General features: G+C 43.0%; 1 protein-coding gene across 5 annotated transcripts in view; it reads left to right on the forward strand.

Moving 5' to 3' along the window:
- The window catches only part of LOC137299528 (rho GTPase-activating protein 45-like), a 178,131-nt gene that overhangs the window by 19,649 nt on the left and 136,521 nt on the right, over positions 1–21,961 (forward strand). For all 5 annotated transcript variants that reach the window (XM_067968335.1, XM_067968336.1, XM_067968332.1 and 2 more), the window contains exon 2: positions 1,080–1,422. In XM_067968335.1, coding sequence (XP_067824436.1) covers positions 1,080–1,422 — 343 coding nt within the window. The remainder of the gene's footprint in view (positions 1–1,079; positions 1,423–21,961) is intronic.

Below are 21,961 nucleotides of genomic sequence, written 5' to 3' on the forward strand. Positions count from 1 at the left end.
GTACATGATCTTTGAGAATGGCCAGACAGCTGTGGGGAGTTGGCAGAGGGAAGAGTGTAATGGCAAGGTCTTGAGGTGTCTATTGCCAAACTGTTTATGATAACTGACTGACATGGTATGTGGAAGAAAGGAGCTTGACAGCTCAATGGCTTTGTTCCATCCTTTGTTATGTTCTTATGCTTTTAGTTTTTTATATATATATGTTAAATTTATTAACTGATTTTGTTTATTAGTTGACATTATATTTCAGGATTGAAACAGAGATCCAAGAGGAAAACTAGATATTATGTAAAAAATTGACTTAAGAATATAGTTCATTGTAGGTAATAAAAAATAAAAGTCTGTCAATTATTTTGGTGTTTTCAATGAATTCTAACATAGTTAAAATAAAGAATAACATTCATGGTACGTTTATATGATGTACAAGGCTGCTCCTATTCAAAGCTGTTTCATAAGTCTTGGCTCCTGGTGATGTGGAAACCACCCTGTTTATATTGTGAAGCAGACTCCAGCAACACAAACGTCAGGGCCATCGGCCTGTAGAGGCGGACTAAGCGCCCAAAGCCAAAACAAATGGTGGATGGCGCCACCAGCAGCAGTCAGTTATATTGCCACAATTTTTCCATGTCTCCAGATGACATGGGAACAGAACCTCTCTTAAACTAGTTCCCTGCACTGCTGGAGGCAGGAGAACAAGCTCATTTACGATGTTGCCGCTGAAATCGGGGCTGTCAGTGGTTGGTGGTACTGTAAGGAAGATGCACCAAGTTCTGTATGAAACAGCGCTGATTGAGTTGTTATTGTGCATCTGTCTGCATTGTTAATCTAATTGTTTACATACTGAATGCTTAGTTTTCTGTTACTAATGACAGTAGGGAAGGGGAGTTGGAAGTCACATATACAAGGAAGTGCAGATGGGAAACTGCAGTAGTGTGAATTTTCCAGATAAAGAGAGGAATGCAGAGTGGGAAGTGTGAGTTTACATCAAAACATGCCTCCCAACTGTTCTTGTATGTGCATAATTGGTTTCCAGTCTTCCTATTATCATGGTTTCTGATTCTTTCCTATTACGTTTTTAGGAGCTGCCTCGTAAAGATGTTGTTGAGATACCTGCCTCGCAGACCGGCACCTTATCTGAGCTATCTGCTGGGATCACCTCCATGACAAAGCTCAGTAGTAGTCCAAGTGCCGTCAACACTCTCAAGAGGCCCACCACCCTGAGTAGACACTCCAGTGCTGCTGGTTTCTCGATAGCAGGCTCTGGAACATGGGGATACAGCAAAGGGTATAAAGCCACTCCAGTGTACAGTACCAATTCAGAAAGCTATGAGGGACCTGAGGTGGAGGAGATCACACAGCTACTTAATGACGTGGCCAGGTTTGCTGAAACAGTGGAGAAACTGAAGGACATTGTGTTAGAAGGTGAGTGAGGACCTTCAGAAATTATGGTCTGCCTTAGCAGATACACTCATTGTAGAAGCTGAACACCTGATAATTTATCTTGATTACAATTTCACATTTGAAAATCACATCCTGTTAATTGTTGAAAGTGTTATTGTGTGTTAGAAAGTTGGTTTATCTTCAGCTTAAGTTCTCTTACTGCAGTATACCTGTCATTGTTACCTTTTGCTTAGACTCATCATTCATGTACTGTATGGTTATGCTGATAGGGTTAGATGAAGAGGGGTGGGAGGAGGCTCAGGTGGAGCATAAACACAACATGGACCAGTTGGGCTGAATGGCCTGTTTCTGTGCTGTAAATTCTATGTATTTTAAGAACAGCACGTTTGAGTTGTGCATGCTTAATCTGATGATATTCTTTTGACTACAGACTTCGATGAATTGAGCTGCTCTTTCCTCTAAACTAATACATTTCACTGTTAGTAACTTGTCAGATGGCCTCAGATTTATCACTCGAACAGAGCTTAGAGTTACTATTTGAAACTCAGTATCTGATCCTCAATAGAGTGAGATAGATCAATATGTTACGCATCAGGATTCTACCCAGTTTGTAGTCCGTCAAGAGTTTGAAGCATGTACTTGTTTGTTTCATGGTTTTCTGTATGGTCTCAGTCCATAGAGGCATTAATAGTACCAGAGTACATACGTTACTTTACAATAGAATGGGTAGTTCTCCTGGTGACCTAGTGGATAAAGCTACTGCCAGGTGTTGTACTAAGACAGCATTCGTAATAAGATAGATTAATTGACGGCACAAATAGAAACAAATGGGTATGATCTTGTGGCCATTACAGAGACGTGGTTGCAAGGTGACCAAGGTTGGGAGCTAAATATTCAGGGTTATTTAACATTTCGGAAGGATAGGAAAAAAGGTAAAGGTGGTGGGGGTAGCTCTGTTAATAAAGGATGAAATTGGTATAATAGTGAGAAATGATCTTGGCTCAGAAGATCAAGATGTCGAATCAATTTGGGTGGAGGTAAGAAATAGCAAGGGAAAGAAATCACTGGTGGGAGTAGTATATAGACCCCCTAACAGTAGCTACACTGTAGGGAAAAATATAAATCAGGAAATAAGGGGGGCTTGTAAAAAAGGTAATGCAATAATCATGGGCGATTTTAACTTTCACATAGATTGGACAAATAAAATTGGCAAAAATAGCCCTGAGGAGGAGTTCATAGAGTGTATTAGGGACTTTCTTAGACCAATACGTCGGGGAACCAACCAGGGAACAGGCCATTTTGGATCTGGTAATGGGTAACGAAACAGGATTAATTAATGATCTCAAAGTAAAGGATCCCTTGGGAAGCAGTGATCATAACATGATAGAATTTCACATCCAGTTTGAGAATGAGGATCTTGGGTCTGAAAGTATTGTATTAAACTTAAATAAGGGCAATTATAAAAGAATGAGGGCGGAATTGGCTAAAGTGGGCTGGATAAACAGATTAGATGGTATGATGGTGGATAAGCAGTGGCAAACATTTAAAAAGATATTTTATGACTCACAACAAAAATATATCCATGTGAGGAGGAAAGACTCCACAAAAAGGTCGAACCAACCATGGCTAACTAAGGAAGTCAAGGATGGTATCAGGTTAAAAGAAAAAGCATACAACATGACAAATGTTACCAGTAAGCCTGAAGATTGGGAAAACTTTAAAAACCAGCAAAGGATGACTAAAATAATAATAAAGAGGGAGAAAATAAATTATGAGAGTAAACTAGCAAGAAATATAAAAACTGACAGTAAGAGCTTCTACAAGTATATAAAAAGGAAGAAGGCAGCTAAAGTAAACATTGGTCCCTTAGAGGATGAGACTGGGGAAATAATAATGGAAAACAAAGAAATGGCAGAGGAATTGAACAGATATTTTGTATCTGTCATCACAGTAGAAGACACTAACAACATACCAATAATAGTAGAAAATCAAGGGGGAATGGGGAGGGAGGAACAATCACTATCACTGGAGGAAAAGCAGTAGGTAAACTAACAGGTCTAAAGGCTGACAAGTGCCCTGGACCTGATGGCTTGCATCCGAGGGTCTTAAAGGAAGTGGCTTCAGCGATAGTGGATGCATTGATTGTAATCTTCCAGAATTCACTAGATTCTGGAAAGGTCCCAGCAGATTGGAAAACCGCAAACGTAACACCCCTATTCAAGAAGGGAGTGAGACAGAAAGCAGGTAACTATAGACAAGTTAGCCTAACATCTGTCATTGGGAAATGCTAGAATCCATTATTAAGGAAGTAGTAGCAGGACATTTGGAGACTCATAATACAATCAAGGAGAGTCAACATGATTTTATGAAAGGGAAATCATGTCTGACAAATTTATTAGAGTTCTTTGGGGAAGTAATGGGCAGGGTGGATAAAGGGGAACCAATGGATGCAGTATATTTGGATTTCCAAAAGGCATTCGATAAGTTGCCACATAAAAGATTACTGTACAAGATAAGAGCTCATGGTGTTGGGGGTAATATACTGGCATGGATAGAGGACTGGCTAACTAACAGAAAACAAAGAGTCGGGATAAAAGGGTCATTTTCAAAATGGCAATCTGTAACTAGTGGGGTGCCGCAGGGATCAGTGCTGGGGCCTCAACTATTTACAATTTATATCAATGACTTGGATGAAGGAACAGAGTGTCTTGTGGCCAAATTTGCTGATGATACAAAGATAGGTGGAAAAGCAAGTTGTGATGAGGACACAAAGTGTCTGCAAAGGGATATTGACAGGTTAAGTGAATGGGCAAAAATTTGGCAGATGGAATATAATGTGGGAAAATGTGAAGTCATCCACTTTGGGAGGAAAAATAAAAAAACAAAATATTATTTGAATGGAGAAAGACTACAAAATGCTGCAGTACAGAGGGATCTGGGTGTCCTCGTACATGAAATACAAAAAGTCAACATACAGGTGCAGCAGGTAATCCGGAAGGCAAACAGAATATTGGCCCTTATTTCTAGGGGGATGGAGTATAAAAGCAGGGAAGTCATGCTACAACTGCACAGGGTGCTGGTGAGACCACACCTGGAGTACTGTCTACAGTTCTGGTGCCCTTATTAAAGAAAGGATATACTTGCATTGGAGGCAGTTCAGAGAAGGTTCACTAGGTTGATTCCGGATATGGAAGGGTTGTCTTATGAGGAAAGATTGAACAGGTTGGGTCTATACTCATTGGAGTTTAGAAGCATGAGAGGAGATCTTATTGAAACGTACAAGATTCTGAGAGGACTCGATAGGGTAGATGCTGAGACGATGTTACCCCTCATGGAAGAATCTAAAACTAGGGGGCATAGTCTCAGAATAAGGGGTCGCCTGTTTAAGACGGAAATGAGGAGGAATTTCTTCTCCCAGAGGGTCGTGAATCTTTGGAATTCTTTACCCCAAAAAGCTATGGAGGCTGAGTCATTGAATACATTCAAGGCTGAGTTAGACAAATTTTTGATCAGCAAGGGAGTCAAAGGATATGGGGAAAGGGCAGGAAAGTGGAGTTGAGATAAAAATCAGATCAGCCATGATCTCATTAAATGGCGGAGCAGGCTCGAGGGGCCGAATGGCCTACTCCTGCTCCTATCTCTTATGGTCTTATGGACGTACAGACCAGAAATTCCTGGGTTTGATTCCCTTCCTATGCTGAGTTAGCTGATCTCAATAGGGGCTGCAGTTGGGTAGGTATGATCGGCCATAATGTGCCTGACCTAGGGTGAAAGTGGTTACTGATCCTGATTATTATCCAGTAACTCCTGCTGGAAAAGGCACTTGTATGATAGGATTGGGTTTGACTGTGGTTGACATTCAATAACCTGCTGACATTCATTGTCTAATATCACGAATGAAAATAGCCAGTTGAATGAGCGATGAGGTACCTGATGGCTATTGGTAACTTTGGGACTGTACCCCAGCTAGAATGAGTGCTTTCAGGCGAGGTGGGGAGGAAGTAAATAAATTATTTATTTGCTGGATTTAGCTCCATGATCTTTATAAATATGTTGGGGGTAAATTTGACTTTGAACGATATTGAAAAACAGGTGATATCTACGCAACCACCTGTTAAACACCTCTCCCAATTCTCGTTTCCATTGACGTCAGTATTGCATTTAGCAAGATTATTTAGATTGGCTGTTTTAAGAAAACACTGGTCCAAGATTTAGAATGCATTCAGCTGTCCACATAATCATTAACCACTGTGAATTGTTCTTACTGATTAATACTGATGTCCTTTATGCTTATAATATATAGATTTCAATCTGATTTAATTGTATTTCTATCCATACCCAAAGATGCCGCAGGCCTGGCTAAAAACTGGCCGTAAAGACAAGTCACAGTTATGTTTCTCTCGTCTTGTTACATTATGAATTATTTTACAATTTCTTTCCTCTTTTTTCTTTCTACCCATTTGTGCCTCCAGCATTCATACAAATACTATCCCCGCTGCTCCTGGTTTTGCCATTTGTAGTGCTGGGGTCGAAGAAAGAAACATAATTCCTGATTTAAAAAAACATTTTTGGCAGGTGACAAACATGCAAGTTCCAAAAGACATTCAGTACTCAAAAGGGTTAACCTGCGCCATTCCATTTCAATGCTGTGTGCCAGTGGCAATATAGTTATTTCATTTTCCAATTCCAAAATGTTGCTGTTACTCCATAATAAATTTCAGCAAAATATTATGGAAGTGAATTTGGGAGATTCCAGTTGGAACTGAAACCTTTGCTGACTTTCATACCTAGGTATGCTGCCAATCCTGGGCAGGTCAAGTGTAGAAGGAAGTTAAAGCATGATGCTGGGTCAGAGACTCCCACCCCCCATCTCCCCCCACCCCTCCCCCACCCCCATTGATCTAGTGCAGTGATACCCTGAGACTGATACTCCAGAAGAATTTACTGAATCTCAAAACCTGCCAAAATGAAATCACTTTCAGGCACATGTTCCCCTTCAGTGCTGATGTCACAGTTCCCCTGGTTTCTACTCGTTACTCATCTTCTTGCTTTATCAGGAGTTGTGGTTTGTTTAAAGGATGGTTGGAGCTGGGAGAGTTTTTAAACGGAAAGCCAGGCCTTCCCAGCTTTCAGTGTGAATGTACTACAATGTCAAAATACAAAAGTTAATTCTGTACTTATCATTGCGCCTACACATTCTTTATAATGGAATTTGAACTCACTGATTCAGTGATGACGCAAAGTAACAGAAACTCTCTCAAATAATATGGGTATATAGTAGACACTAACATCATCCTGAGATGAATTTAGAGACTGTCCCTTAGTATAGTAGTGGCTACCCTTGAGTACAAAGCCTACTATAGTATAAAGAGAATGTTCTGTTTGATTGCTCATGAGGCCTGCTCTAATGAAGAAATGTTTGTTATATGATGCTGCAGTTATACTACACGTCTTGTGCCAGTGCAAAGCGGGTACAGGTCTACAGAAATTTTTTAAAACAGCCATGCTTTTGCTGGTCTCTCTGCGCCTTTTCCTAGAAACTGCATTGGGAACATGGTGGAAAGTAAGATGCATAATGATATTGTAAAGAACCCATACAAAAGAGTATTCAGAAAATGAACTGTACCATTTTTACATTTCTAACAGCTTTAAATTTTCAGAGCACACAGGTAACCATGTCCTTAATTTTCACTTATGTGTACTTCATACAGTGATCTGTTACTAACACAGTGAAATAAAGGATTACTGTACGATTCATGGTGCAGGCTCATAACCGCATGCTCACAGACTTCAAAACGATGTCTGCTCCTGGCCTATATTGCAGATGTTTATGTCTCCCACTAGGCAAAGACAAATATAACAGGATTTGTAACATGTAGTTAATTCCAGTAAGACTAGCGGCTAGTTACGTTTATTACAAGAATAGTTAATACTCTGCTATACTGTAGAGTGGCTTCTTGCTTAAAATTTGATGGTAGGACTTGTATTTATAGATTTATAATGGCTAATAATGAAAAAGAATCCCATGTATAATTACAGTGTATATATGTTAAGATTAATTTTGCCCAGTTAATATCATTTTTGAAATTCTGTACAGCTGATAAACACATAGGGCCCAAAATTTCTGGCTCGGATCAAAAAAGAAAGAAAGGAAAGCTTGCATTTATGTAGCACCTTTTACAACCTTAGGACGTCCCAAAGCACTTGACAGCCAATGAAATACTTTTGAAATGTAGTCACTGTTGTAATGTAGCAAACGCGGCAGCCAATTTGCGCACAGCAAGGTCCCACAAACAGCAATGTGATAATGACTAGATAATCTGTTTTTAGTGTTGTTGATTGAGGGATAAATATTGGCCAGGACACTGGGGAGAACTCCCCTGCTCTTCTTCAAAATAGCGCCATGGGATCTTTTATGTCCAGCTGAGAGGGCTGACGGGGCCTCGGTTTAACCTCTCGTCCGAAAGACAGCACCTCTGACAGTGCAGCGCTCCCCCAGTACTGCACTGGCGTATCAGCCTAGATTTTGTGCTCAAGTCGCTGGAGTGCAGGCGGATCAGCTACCTGCGACTGGAATTTGGGGCGTAACTCGGTTCTGCCGCCCTGTTTTTACACTCCAGCCATTTTCTGGCAAAGAGGGGCTGTTGGCGAATCTTCCACTCGAAAACCCCCACATCAAGGACTTTCCAGACTATCCTAGCACATCCACCCTGTAGGCCATTAAAATACCTCAACAGAATTCATTCCTTTTGAGGCCTTTTGGAAGGCTTCTAACTCTGGAACCAAATACTTCAATATTTATTTTTTATCTTTGCCTCAGAAGTGCCCGGGGGCATCTCAGGCAGAGTGGCTGTGAGCTGTTTGCTTTACAATGCCAGATTGGGCTAGGTGCTGCTGAAGTGCCTTGAAGGCGCTGGCAGGCAACTCCAACCATGCAAATGACCCCTTCCCTGCATTTTGGAACGGGGTCTACAGCCTACTACAAGAGCGGACTGGGGATCCTGTTTGTTACTCTTCTGCCAGTCAAGTGACGCATTCCCACAAAACCTTGGACACGTTGTGTGCTAAGAAATGTTTTTCTGTGTATCAGGATTGCTATAAATGGAAAAAAAGCTTGCGATTTTAGAGCACATTATTATGTCTCAAAGTGTTTCACATACAATGAACTACCTTGAAGTGCAATGAGTGTACAGTATTGCACACAGGAAGGAACAATAGATGACATACGTACCCCATAAATGTTGCTGAAATAGCTAAACATGAAGTAGAAAGAAATCCACAAATCTTAGTCGACTTCATACTCAAGATGTCCAACCACCTTGCGGTCATTGGAATGCTTAACTCCATGGATAAAACAGTAGAACCCAAGTAGGTAAGTCATGCTGAAACCGTATAGTGCACTGGTCAGACAATGCCTTGAGTAGTTCTTTCAGTTCTAGTCACCAAACAATGTTCAATCCCTGGATCCATGAGACTAATCCCGTGCACCATAGGACTGAGGTGTGAGAAAACATTGGAGAAACTTTCAGTCTTGAAAAGAGTGATTAGAGGTGACCTTATATAAGATAATGAACAGCATAGAACAAGTAGATCCAAAAAATTACTTCAAAGTAAACTGAGAATAGGAGAAAAAAACACAGGTTCAAACAGGACTGATGCCAGTAACTTCTTTTTATACAAAGTGATGGACTTCTAGTCGAGGAAAAAATCCTGGAATCACTTGAGAAACAGTTGGATGCCATGCTGGGGGGACTGTGGGATTTTCTAGATATGTGCCAGGATGGGCTGATTGGCCTTTCTCATTCATATTTTCCTTGTGATCTTGTCACTACTATTAAGTAGGTGAACGTGGCAGCTTTTTTGTGCACCACAAGACCCCACAAACAACTAGGAGATAAAAAAACAAGTAATCTAATTCTGTTGGTTGAATGAAGAACGTTGACCAAGACACCAGGAAAATTCCCTGTTCTTCTTCACCTAGTTCCATAGGCTCTTCAATGTCCAATGTGCAAAGAGGGAGTTGGTTTAACATCTCATCCAAAGGAAAACACCCCAACGATGCAACACTCGCTCAGCACTGCACAGGACTGTCTGTCCAGATCGTGTGCCTAAGTCCTGGAGTGAGACTTGAACCCATGACCTTGCAGCTCCAAGGTGAGAGTGCTAACAACTCAGCCATGCTGGCATAAAAAGCAACTTTAAGAACCCTTGTACCACAGCCCATTTAATCCTTTATTCAGCCTCTCAATCTGAACAAAAATGATGGAGAACAATGAACAAGGAAATACTATTTTTTGAATGCAAAAGTGTCTCCTTGTGAAGCACAACAGTGGCTGAATGCCAAAGTGAAACTTCCCAAATCAAAATTTTGTATCTGTAATTGTTATGTCCTCAGTATTGCACACTGACTGCTGGATCCTGGATCAGGAATGCAGTCGTCACTCAGGCTTCTGCCATTGTTACTTTCTATACCAACATCCTGTGCCACTGAGCCATCTTCCCTTTTTTATTAAAATTGCTTTAATCTGTAAGTGGTAGTATACATTTTTAACAGTTTAATAATGAACTGTTTTTACTGCTTTGGAAAATGCTTGAATCTCAAGCGATAACAAATCAGTGCAAAGAACCCAGTAGCAGCAGTAGTTTTGATCTTCAGTACTGTATTGACTCTGGTGAAAATCAGTCCAAAGGACACACTGTCACCTAGGAGCTGGAAGGTCATGGGTTCAAGTCTCACTCCGGGACTTGGGCACATGATCTAGACTGATACTCCACCGGAGACATTTTATTTAAATCTGCGCAAAGTACATGTTTAAAGCAGCACGAGGGTTCGCGATGTAGAACAGCCCTGGTAGCTAAGGGGATCTTCGAAATTTATCTGATCTTAGGTGCCAAAGTAAGATATTTAAAATAGAGAATCATTACTAGGAAAATCATGGTGGTTATCAATAAGAAGATCATTAAAGTGACATAATATTACTGCTATAAAAATTCAGAGGCAAATTGTAATGTTTTTAGTCCAAAGTGTCCTGTCTTCCTTCCCCTAAATGATGTTTTTCTACATGTGACAACGTTAACTTGCACAATGGTGACCTTCAGTTTCCTTTCTGCAACTCTGTGGTATGCCACAATGAAACAGGAAATTCTCCTTTATTCACTCAGTCTGTCAACTGTACAATAACCGGTTCCGAAGCAAACACCTTAACTAAAATGTTCTCGAGCTCTGACAGATATTTTAAATCTTCTGGATCACGTTGTTGTATCCCTAATATTTTAGCCTGAATCATTTTACTTGGGGAGGGAAGATCATGTACCACAAGACCAACAGTAACAGGATAATAGTATTCTTGTAGGAGAAGGAGAAGTTGTTTTTTTGTCCTCGTAAGATATTTGAGATTTAAAATATGCTGCCTGTAGATTGGGTATTGTAGTGCCCATTGCACTTTCACCTCAGGGAGCAATCCAATCCAGACTGGTGTGTTGAAAGGCTCTGCTGACTGTGTGTGATGTGAAATGAGTTCAGGCAGTCTCAACCTGGTTCGTAGTGGGTGAGAGCCAACAGCACAAGATTGTCCTGATTGAAATTACTAAATTAGAGTTAATCAGAGGGGGGAGAAGAATGGCTGGTGTGGGAAATGGAAATGTCAGCAATGGATGGAACTTTTCTGAGATTGGGCCTAAGCTGTACTGTTGGGGGTAGATTAGAGACAGCAAGTTATGATGTATTTAACATAAACTTCAGGTAAAAGTTGGAGGGCAGCCGGGTGGCTTTAACAGTAGAGCCTAGGCTTTCTCAAAGCATGCATCTCAGTTTTGGGAATTAGTACATTTAAAGCTGTTTTTTGACCTAATTTTCACAGGTCATTGAAGCACTTTAACTGACAAATATAAATAAACCTTATCGAGTGATTTCACATCAATCTCGTTCTTTCCGTCACACCTTGAATTAATTTATGGGATAGACAGCCATCTATACAGTGAGTGCAGATTAAGTTGAAACATTGAATAAGGAAATGGACAGATTTCTAATTTAGCAGGGGGTAAAAAGGTACTGGCTTGACACCAAGGGAGGTGAATATGGTCTGGGCAAGCCTTGAATGATGGGGTGAGGTGACTGGGCCAAATGGTATCACATCATTGTGACTTGTAGATAGGGATATTTCAGAATATTTCACACAACAGAGAAAAGACACATGGAATAAGTTACTGGGAAGGTCATTGAAGTACATTGTATAAATGGTTTCAAGAGACATCATGATTTGTTTCTTGAGAAAGGGGGTTATTGAGGGACACTGTGAGAAGACTGGAAAGTAGAGTTGAGATGAACCAAAAATGACTGAGTTTATTACCTGTCACCAAATCAGAATGTGTCACTGCAGGTCACTGGCTGGTCAGATGATAATACTGCTGAGAACGCGAGCAATGCTGTGCAACATTAACGGATTCAAGGGCCTCACCTCTTTCCGAAAACTATAAATGATCCCTTTGGATTCTGAGTGATTGTAATCCCTACTAGTGTTGAAGTTTTAGACCCAGCCTGACCTCTCCACCATCATCCTTGAGCCCACAACTGTTGCTGTGCTGTCTGACTGTTTGATATTAAGTTGTGGATGAGCCAGAATTTTCTCCAGCTCAACACTGACAAGAGCAAAGCAAACTTGCCACAATCTTTAGATCTCATCCACTGATTCTATTTCTCTTCCAGGCTGCCAACTCAGGCAAGCTTCACTCGCTGTATATCTCCCAGAATATTGGTTTAAAAATCCTCATTTTAGTTCACAGATCCCTCTGTGGCCTTGGTCTACAATCTCCCAGTCCCAGTTTGCACTCTCCTCTGTTCCAACACCGGTCTCCTGTGCATCCCTGGAATTGCCTTCCTAAAGCCTTGGTATCTCTCCCCCCACTTACAAAACCCTTTTCAAAAGCAATTGTTCCAACCTTAACTTCAGTAATTATTCTGTCAACTCCTATTCAGTGCCCCCTCCTTTTGGGTCCTTTTGCTATGTTAAAGGTGCAATATAAGTGCAAATTGTTGTTTGTGAAAACAACAGGTATTACAGATAAGAATGTCTACACCAGAAATGCACAGCTTCATTTAATCACATGTCCTTTCGCTTATTCTGGCGGGCTGCTGATTTCTTTTTGATTCAGCTGTTACGGGTTCACATTATGGCCACCGCTGGAGACCCGAAGGAACAGTCCCCGGCACTCCGATAAGTGGTTAGGAGGAGGATTGGGAGGGCATCATGGTTGGGAGAGTGGGAGGGAAGCCTGGAAAAGGGAAGTCGCAAAGTTTCCTGTCAAAAATTAAAGTGGATGTTGCATAAAAAGAAGAATTGAAAGTGGATCAATGGAAGTAATCCTATCATTATTCAGCATATTGGTCAGGCCCCACCTTGAGTATCATGTGGAGTTCTGGAACGCATACTAAAGAAAGGATGGAGCTGAACTGGATAAGGTACAAAAAAGAGTTACTACAATAATCAGAGGGTTAAAGAATAAGAATAGACTCAAGAATCTGAGAATCTTCTCATCGGAAAGGAGAAGACTGAGGGGAATATTATTGAGTTGTCCAAAATAGTGAGGCTCAGAGACGTGGATCATCAGTCAGGGCAATTTGTATTGGCACAAGACAGCATAATGGGGGAGGGACACGAGTTTAAGCTGAGAAGAGGTAGATTCAGAGGAGGTTTAAGGTAACATTACTGACTGGGTAGTTGGGTATTTGAACAGTTCACAAGAGATTTGTAGAGGCAAGTAGCTTGGATATTTTCAAGGCAAAATCAGACAAGTACCTTGATTGAAACACATTATCAAATACAGGAGGAGGCCTGGTTACCCGTTTAGTGCCTGAAAAATGGGTGTGGTGTCATCAAATTTGTAGGCTGGACTGTTTTTGTGGATGTTCCAACTGCAGTATAATCACCTGAAAATTGTTGTTGGGATGATGAAGCCCCTTCACTTAAACACCAGGCTTGGTTTATGCAATGTTCCCCTCATGTGGCGCTGATCCTGTTGACCTACTGAAGACAGCACTAAAAATGTTGCCATTAGAGTTCATTCAATATTAAGTAAACACAGGTAAATAGGATGTTGATGTTGACAGATGACATTGATATGGAGGCTGCTGGAAATCCTAGTATTGAGATACATTGCAAATATCTCATCAGCTATCAGGATGCTACTGTAGGTTTTTAATAACCATTATTTTAGTATCCATGACAACTAACTTTTTCCTTTCTTGTATGAGGCTGCACACCCCCATGAGTCATCAGCTCACTGGAAGCTCGTGGCATCTGTGCCTTATCTAAGTAGGTTGGTGTTAGATGTTACTTCCTGCTGGCCCTGTTGTTATACACTGGAACAAGAACTGATACGTATATGTACTCTGCTTCTTGTTGCACTGCAGACTCTTGGGGCATGATTTTAACCCCGAAAAACAGGTGGGTTGGGGGCAGGGGAGGCAGTAAAAAATTTTAAAGTTGGGAGCGGGAACGAGTCCCGGCTCCAACATGCCAAAAAATGAATTTCACCCAGACGCACCTGGGTCCGTGTGCGATTCGGAAACCCGGAAGTGCCGCCGGCAATTAAAACCAGCAGGATGACATTTAAAAGGGGAATTAAGATAGTTGAAGTACTTAAATCAATTACATTTATGGGGATTGAGGCAGACAAACAATTTTAACTCTGCCTGAACAAGTCTCCCATGGCCTCTGAAACACGCCATGGAAACAGAGGCGAGTTGCAGCCGGCAGCCGTTTGGACATTTAAACCAGTGATTGACAAATGGGGATAAAAGGTGAGTTTTTGCAGCAGGGCAAGCAGTTCTCTCAGACAAACATTTGGTTGGGAGTTCTTAGCGTTTAGACTCAGATTTCTTTGTTCACACTCAGAATTCTTCTGTTCAGAAATATTTGCCTGCATTTTGGACCCCTTCAATCTGACACCACCAGGATAGGGGGATGCAATGGATGTATTCAGCATTACATCTGAGGAGGAGGCACATCACTATCTGCACCAGGCATGGTGTGCAGTTCTGGGAGTTGCAGCTCCACAAGACAGAGGGACCTGCAGAAGAGCAGAGAGGGGAACAACAGAGGGGCCGATGTTGCAGGAGGCACTACCCTCGTGAGAGGGTCTACAGGCAGAGGCTGAGCTTCCTGGACCTCTCCGAAGAGCAGTGCCTACTAAGGTTTAGATTGTGTCACCAGGTGGTCGCAGACATCTGCAGGCTCCTTCACGCAGAGCTGCTCCCGACTGGGCTTGGTGGCCATGCATTGCCTGTCACAGTTAAAGACACCACTGCCCTCAACTTTCTCGCCTCCAGATCCTTCCAGAGCACCATCAGTGACATCACCAGGATCTCTCAGTCGTCTGTCCATAAGTGTATACGACAGGTTACAGATGGATTGTTTGCCAGAGCATCCGACTACGTCAACTTCCCCATCGACGACATCAGCCAGACTGAGAAGGTAGTGGGTTTCCACTTGCTGGCTGGCTTCCCACGGGTACAGGGCACAATTGATTGCACACATCCGTGCACCTCCACATGAGCCAGGACTGTTCATCAACAGAAAAGGATATCACTCTATCAATGCGCAGCTGGTTTGCGACCACAGGAAGAGGTTCCCAGGCAGTTGCCATAATTCCTTCATTCTGCATGAATCCAACATCCCGGCCCTCTTCCAGATGACACACTTAAGGGATGGCTTCTTGGAGACAAGGGATACCCCCTGCAGACGGCTCATGACACCTGTGAGGAACCCCACCAGCGAGGCACAGCAGCGTTACAACGACAGTCACAGCACCACCAGGTCTGTCATAGAGCAAGCCATAGGACTGCTGTAGATGCACTTCCGATGCCTGGATCGATCTGGGGAAGCCCTTCAGTACTCACTAACGAGGGTGTGTAGAATAATAGTCGTGTGTCACAACATCGTTCAGCAGAGAGGGTTACTGGTGGATGAGGTCCCATTTGTTCCACAAGCAGCCGCACCTACCACCAACATTGAAGAGAAAGACGAGGAGGAGGAGGAGGATGAGAAGGGAGAAGCAGCGTCTCATCTGGCTGCTCATCATGCCAGGGAGTCACTCATACTTGATAGATTCCCATAGGGAGATCTGCAAAGTAACTACAGCCAAGTACTCAGACCACCTGTAATAACCACCACAACCACAACCAAAACCCCTCTACCTTTCAGGTTGCACAAAACAATCAAACAACGACATCCTTTTCCATACACCCATTGCAAACGCACCCAATGGGTGGCATCAACTCGCCTTTCATGAGTACCATGAAAAGGCACTTTCACAAAAGGGACTCGAATGGGCAAGACGTGGCAGTGGTGGTGAGAATCATAACATTTAATGTGATGTTAACATAAACCAAATAGAAATGAAAAACATGACAGTCTGTCGGACACTCTTGTGCATACCCTTTGTGATTACAAAACCTTTGACTTCCTCTTCCTGCAGCTTCTACATGGTGTGTCGCCTCTGGCTGCAGCAGAGGTAGTGGCAGGGTGCTCAGATTCATGCCCAGGCTGCTTAGATGCTTTCGGCCTACAGCCTCTGGGTTTTGGAGCCCGTGAGGGCTCCTCCAAAGACTGCTCCACCTGCACCTGTGCAGGGCAGACTCGTCCAGCTGGAGACGAGGCAGCATTGTGGGTACCGGTTGGGGAGGGGGTGGAGGGGGCAACGGGTGTGACGTGGGAATGCTTTGAGTGGCGTCCCCACTTCCATGTCCCCTTTCGCCATCATCCCTCTCCTGGGCCAGGGCCACATCACTCCTACCACTCTGCTGGACAACAGTTTAGAGGACATGTTTGATGCCAGTGCTAATGTATTTGTCTGTCTGTCTAAGGCAGCAGAAAGTAGTTCGCCCTGAGTCTGCACGGCCATTGCCACGGCCTAAATGGAGTCATTTATGAGCCTTGCTTGAAGCTCAATGGAGTCTGCCATTCTCTCCATCGCAGACATTCCCGCACTTATCTGCGCATCCAATCCACTAGCGATGGAGTTGGACTCCTCCATCCTCTCTGCTATTGTGGTGAATGTGCATGGCACGTTTTCCACTCCCTCACAAAGTTGCTCCTGTACCTCTATCATTCTCCTTCTCAAGGCACATCTGTGCCAAGCTGAGCAGAGCTTGGAGAGGAGTGCGCCCACCGACGCGGACTCTCCACCATTGCCCCTGCCGCCAGTGTGTGCTCTTGCTCACTTGTATGTGTTGATTCACCAGGTGACAACCCAACTACCTGTCTAATAGGACTCACCGAGGTGTGAGTATCTGCGCTGGTGGATGGCTCGCTAAGATGTGACGGTGTGCCCTCAGAGGCAGGGAGCTCCTCTGAGGAATTGCCCTCGACCACGTCTTCGGTCCGTGATGCCCCAGAAGAGAACATATAGCAATATTAATAATCATCGCAGAACTAATGTTGCGATGAGCATATTGAGGTGCGCGACAGATCAATCATTGATAACGTCAATCCATGTTATGTGTGAGGGATGTTAAAGTTCTGTCACCAGACATTTGCGGGGTGCCAGTCTCGGCATCTCCGGCATCCAAGGCCTCCTCCTCCACCTCTGTGAGGACCATGATTTGTGGATGGCCCCCCCCACCTCCGTTTCTCGCCCATTCCCTCACATTTTGCGCTCTCATCTACAAGGGAAGAAAATACAGACGTGTGAGTGAGTGAGGGTGATGTGGTCACCCGGTGGATGCATTGCTTTGGGTCAGGATGACAATGAAGCAGATGCATCAGAGGGTGACTATCAGACAGACTGATCACATTGCATCAGGATTGGGATGAGTGGGAGAGGTGGGTGCACAAATGGGGTGGGGGGGGGTGGTTAAGGAGTGCATAGAAAGTGAAGGTGAGTCGAGACTGAGCCTTAAGTGTGTGTGAGGAGTGATGTGAAGGAGTAGGCTTCGCATGGCAGTGTGGGGTGGGGGGTACTGTTCACCACGGAATGCAGGTCAATCAGTAACTGTACTCAGCTTTCCTGACCTGGTTAGGTCATTAAATCTCTTTCTGCAATGAAGCTACGACTGGGGCACTGTGCTTCTGCTGCTCACCTCTTCTGCCACCTCCAGCCACGCCTTCTTGGTGACACGACCAAGACTCTTGCTGCGGTCTGCGGGGTACAGCACCTCCCTCCTGCTTCTTACTGTTCCCAGCAATGTCTCCAGGGCGGCGGCGGAGAATCTAGGTGCTGGCTTCGCTCTACGACATTCCCCATTCATTTTTTCCTTTTTTCTCCTTCAAAATGCATTGCTGGAGTGGTCCTTTAAATAGTGGGCTTTAAACGTGTCATGCGGGTGCGCAGTCCGTCCGCTGCGCAGCCTAAGGACACGAAACCCGGAAGCTGAGTTGAGTGACCCCCCTGCTGAGAACCTGCCTCCTAGTTTAAAATCATGCCCTTGGTGTAAATTCACTGCACAGTTTCAGGGACAGAGGTAGTATAAATGATGGAAAGTTACTTCCCATAATCTGATCTCTGAGGAAAACTTCCTCCTCTTTTCATTGGTCTTATTTGCCCACTCATGTAAGCTGGTAGAATGCTCTTTTGTGAAGCTGCTTTGCATTTCTCTCTCCTTCCAATTATCTGACCTCCTCTCCTCGCGGTACTGCCTGTTGCTGGAGTATGGTCGTCAGGCACCAGCAGGCCCCCCCAGTAACTGACCCAAGTGGCCAATCTTCATATATGAGTCTAGGCAATGAGTGTTGGCAAGCCATTTGACCATGGAAGTGATCAGAGCTGAGCTCAATCCAGTTCTGACTGACATCCCTACGCACATGAGGGCAGATTTCTGTCTCCCATTCCCGCCAGATTGTGAGTGGAGCTGGGACGGGTGGGAAAGGAGAATCAGGCAGCCATTCCGCTAGTTCTCCATCATCCAGTGCCATATCCGTGAGTTCCTGCGGGAAGTGACATCAGACATACAATATAGCATGTTTTAACGAGACGCAGATGATCAGATTAGGTCATAGATGTTTCCCATCATTTGCACCAGAGGAGCCCTGAGCACAAGGAACACCATGAATTCCTGGTATCTAAGGTTGCTATGGGACCATTGGAGGGATTTAAATTTTAAAGAGCCGCCTTGCCTAATGTAGTCAATTGTGGAACAATCTATTACACTAGGCAAGGCAGAAATTTAAAAGAAACTTTAAAAAAATATTAATTTATTAATGCTTACTGTGGGAGATACTGCAACCATTACCCCCCCTCCCCCCGCTGGCCACATCAGAGGTGGAAAACCCAGCACAGAGGAAACACCCCCAGGAGATTGACAAAATTATTCAAACTACTCTGACCCTGAGAAATCAGCTGGGAACATGGACTGAAGTAAAGTGTCTACGTGTTTATTAATTAAAGCTTTTTATTGTGTATGTTTGTAGTTTAACATTAATATTACAGTAATAAGACTTGTTCTGATGCTCCAGTAACTTTATTACAATATATTTGTGTTTGTAACAGTGCATGAACTAAAAATGTAAAACAAAATGGTTAGGCCATAGAGACTTGAATTTCTCTGGACCTTCTTACAGTCTCATAGCAGTGGAGGGTGGGTGGGTCCAGTGAGCTGCCGCTATTTTAAACAGCAACTGCTTCTGCCAGCCGTAAGATGTTGCCAGAGCTCACGACTTAATCAAAGTATTCAAATAAAATAAACAGAAATAGAACAAAAACACACAGCAGAACTAATTGTGGCCCTTTATAACTATTTTTTAAAAATAGGATACTGACTGCAAGACATCCTCTTTAATTTTACTATAAATCTATAATTCTTTTCATTGGTAGAGTCGCAGGTTCTTTTCAAATAGGGAAGAGTTGCAAAATGTAACAGAATTATAGAGCTGTCTGTCGGGTCAATGAAAGGGAATTTGAAACCATTGAAATAGCCAAACATCCAGTGGCCACAAAAGTAGATACAGGATGAAGAGCCTGCTACATTAGATCAAAGAGCAACAACCATCTTTCCTCAGGAATGCTGCTGGATGGTGCAAAGTAAATGAAATATTTAATAATACCAATGATAACTGGAATATTCTTCAAATTCTTTATAAAAACTCTGTGGGGAAGAAATTGGACTCAGTTTTGCCCATTTTTCAGGTGTAAAACGGGGGGCAAAATGACCATTGTGGCAGAGCTGTGTCTCGCTCCCCAAGGGTGCCTGAAATACGTCCGATGCCATATTGGCTCAGGTACTATTCAGGCTTCCCTGGCAGCTGTCTTAAACAGATGTTAAGCCCCTTACATAGAAAGAAAAGAAAGAACCTGCATTTATATAACGCCTTTCATGTCCTCAGGATGTCCCAAAGCGCTTTACAGCCAATGAAGTACCTTTAAAGTGTAGTCACTGTTATAATGTAGGGAAACACAGCAGCCAATTTGCACACAGCAAGGTCCCACAAACAGCAATGAATTAAATGACCAGTTAATCTGTTTTTGGTGATGTTGGTTGAGGGATGAATGTTGGCCAGAACACAGTGAGAACTTCCTGATCTTCTTCAAAATGCCGTGGGATATTTTACATTCGCTTGAGAGGGCAGACTTTTCAGTTTAACGTCTCATCTGAACATGCTGATAGGTCTAACACCTGTTTAAGAACTCCACTCTGAAATTGGCCAAAAACTAGGCAGAGCTTGCAATGCGCGATCTCCGACTAGTTTTTCAGGTTCTACAGCGGCCTAACCAGCGGTCCTTAATGAAACCACTAGAAGCCACTAAAGACAAGATAAGTAAACTTGTCTTCACTTACCTGAAAGTGGAGTCAGGAGGAGCAACAGTGCTCCCCCTACCTCCACAGCAAAATTGCAGGCTGCTGTCATCCTGGGTTCACCTCCATCCAGTTCATCTCCTACCAACCCCCCTCCTCCAGTACCTACCAAAGGGACGCCACCAGCATCCGAGCTGGCTGATCTTGCTGTGGGTCTGACCGACAAGTTTCATTGGGATGCCCGATTGGCACCCGCAGCTTGCCAGTGTCATGGTAATGAGGCCCGAGGATCAATTTCAGGAGATCCTCGGGCTAACCTCTTGGGGAAAGTGTTGCAGTCGCTTTGCCCATTTCGTGCCCATAGTCCGGCACTAACCAATTTCTCCACTATTGTATCTGGTGACTTACCGTAATTATTTCATCCTGATCAATTTTGCTTTGTACCTCCTTAAATATCTGGTAATCAAACTAATCTGGTTCCCAAGAGTTTTTAATGACACAGCCTGCGGTTGGTACTTTATTGGTTGATTCAATCAGAATTGTTAACATGACATGGAGTAGATTGGTTTTTCAGAATTTAACATAAGGATGTTTATAACAATAACAGAGGCCAAATCTGTTTAGTTTTGTTGCCATTTTTAAAACTCATGGGGAAGAAAGGTCTAGAGTACTTTTAACTCAAAGTGCTCGACATTATTGCAGCAGAAAATAAGAGGATCCCCATGAATTTCTTTGATGTATTAGTAAAAATGTTCATTTTGTTGATGGCATGGAGACCTTCAAGTAGTATCTCCCTCCCTGCTCAGCTGCCTGAGTAATATCACTGATAAGTAGCAGCTCCAGGCATCCTGGAACAGTTCCATAACGAACAGCAGGAGTGCGGCTTTGAACCGGTCTGGTTCTGGAGCTTCAGAAAGGCCCTCAGTCTGACCCTTCTCCCCCTCACCTTTGCTATTTGCTCCAGAGCTGGTCCGCGACACTTCCTACCAGGTGTCTCCATGCCAACAATAAAATGAACATATTTACCAAAATTTCTAAGAAAATTTATGGGGAGTCTATTATTTTCTTGAACAAAGAGCCATCTGCCTTGACATTCCTCAACTTTATTTTTAACCCTTCATGTGCTCGAGCTGGATTTACTCCTCTGAGCCTTGTTGAATGTTGAATGGCCAACAAGGTCACCTATCAGCAGCAGCGCTTTCTGGCTTGGCTGTAATTGTCTCATGAGACCAAGTAAATTTTCAGAAACAGTCTTTTTGATTGGATGAAAAACTGACCAAAGCTAGTTTTCAGCCAATGAAAACTCTTCTTAGGAAAAATTGCTCAAGTTTCCAAAGTGGACAATGGGAGCAGGGAGACCGAAACATTTTAGAATGAAACAAAATATGATAGGACGTTTATAATAAGTAGAATGTAGTATTTTAATTGGAAAGAGAGTCAAATTAAAGTTTAAAAATAGGGAAAAACGGAGTAGGAGCATCTTTTTTACTGTAAAATTTCAAGTGTCTTGGTGCGTGAGCTGAAAAAGCAAAACAAAACAGGAATATCCCTGAAGATGCCAGCAGCCTAAGGGTTAGTAGCAAGGCAGTGATACATAAACAGGAATGTGTACAAGTTGGCTATGAGTCTTTTTACTTTGAAGAATTTCGGGAATTTCAGTTACTTACAGTGGGAATGGTCCAGCTGGGTTTGGCGTGATTCAAGTAAAAAGTGTAATTTATAATAGAATTTGTGTAAATGAACAAAGGCAATATTATTGTATCTCCTTAATGATGAATCATTGAGGTCTTTCTTATAGTCTCTGTATTTCACTCCAGGGGACAGATATGGGAT

Source organism: Heptranchias perlo, chromosome 29 (assembly GCF_035084215.1).
Source record: "Heptranchias perlo isolate sHepPer1 chromosome 29, sHepPer1.hap1, whole genome shotgun sequence".
Lineage (NCBI taxonomy): Eukaryota > Metazoa > Chordata > Chondrichthyes > Hexanchiformes > Hexanchidae > Heptranchias > Heptranchias perlo.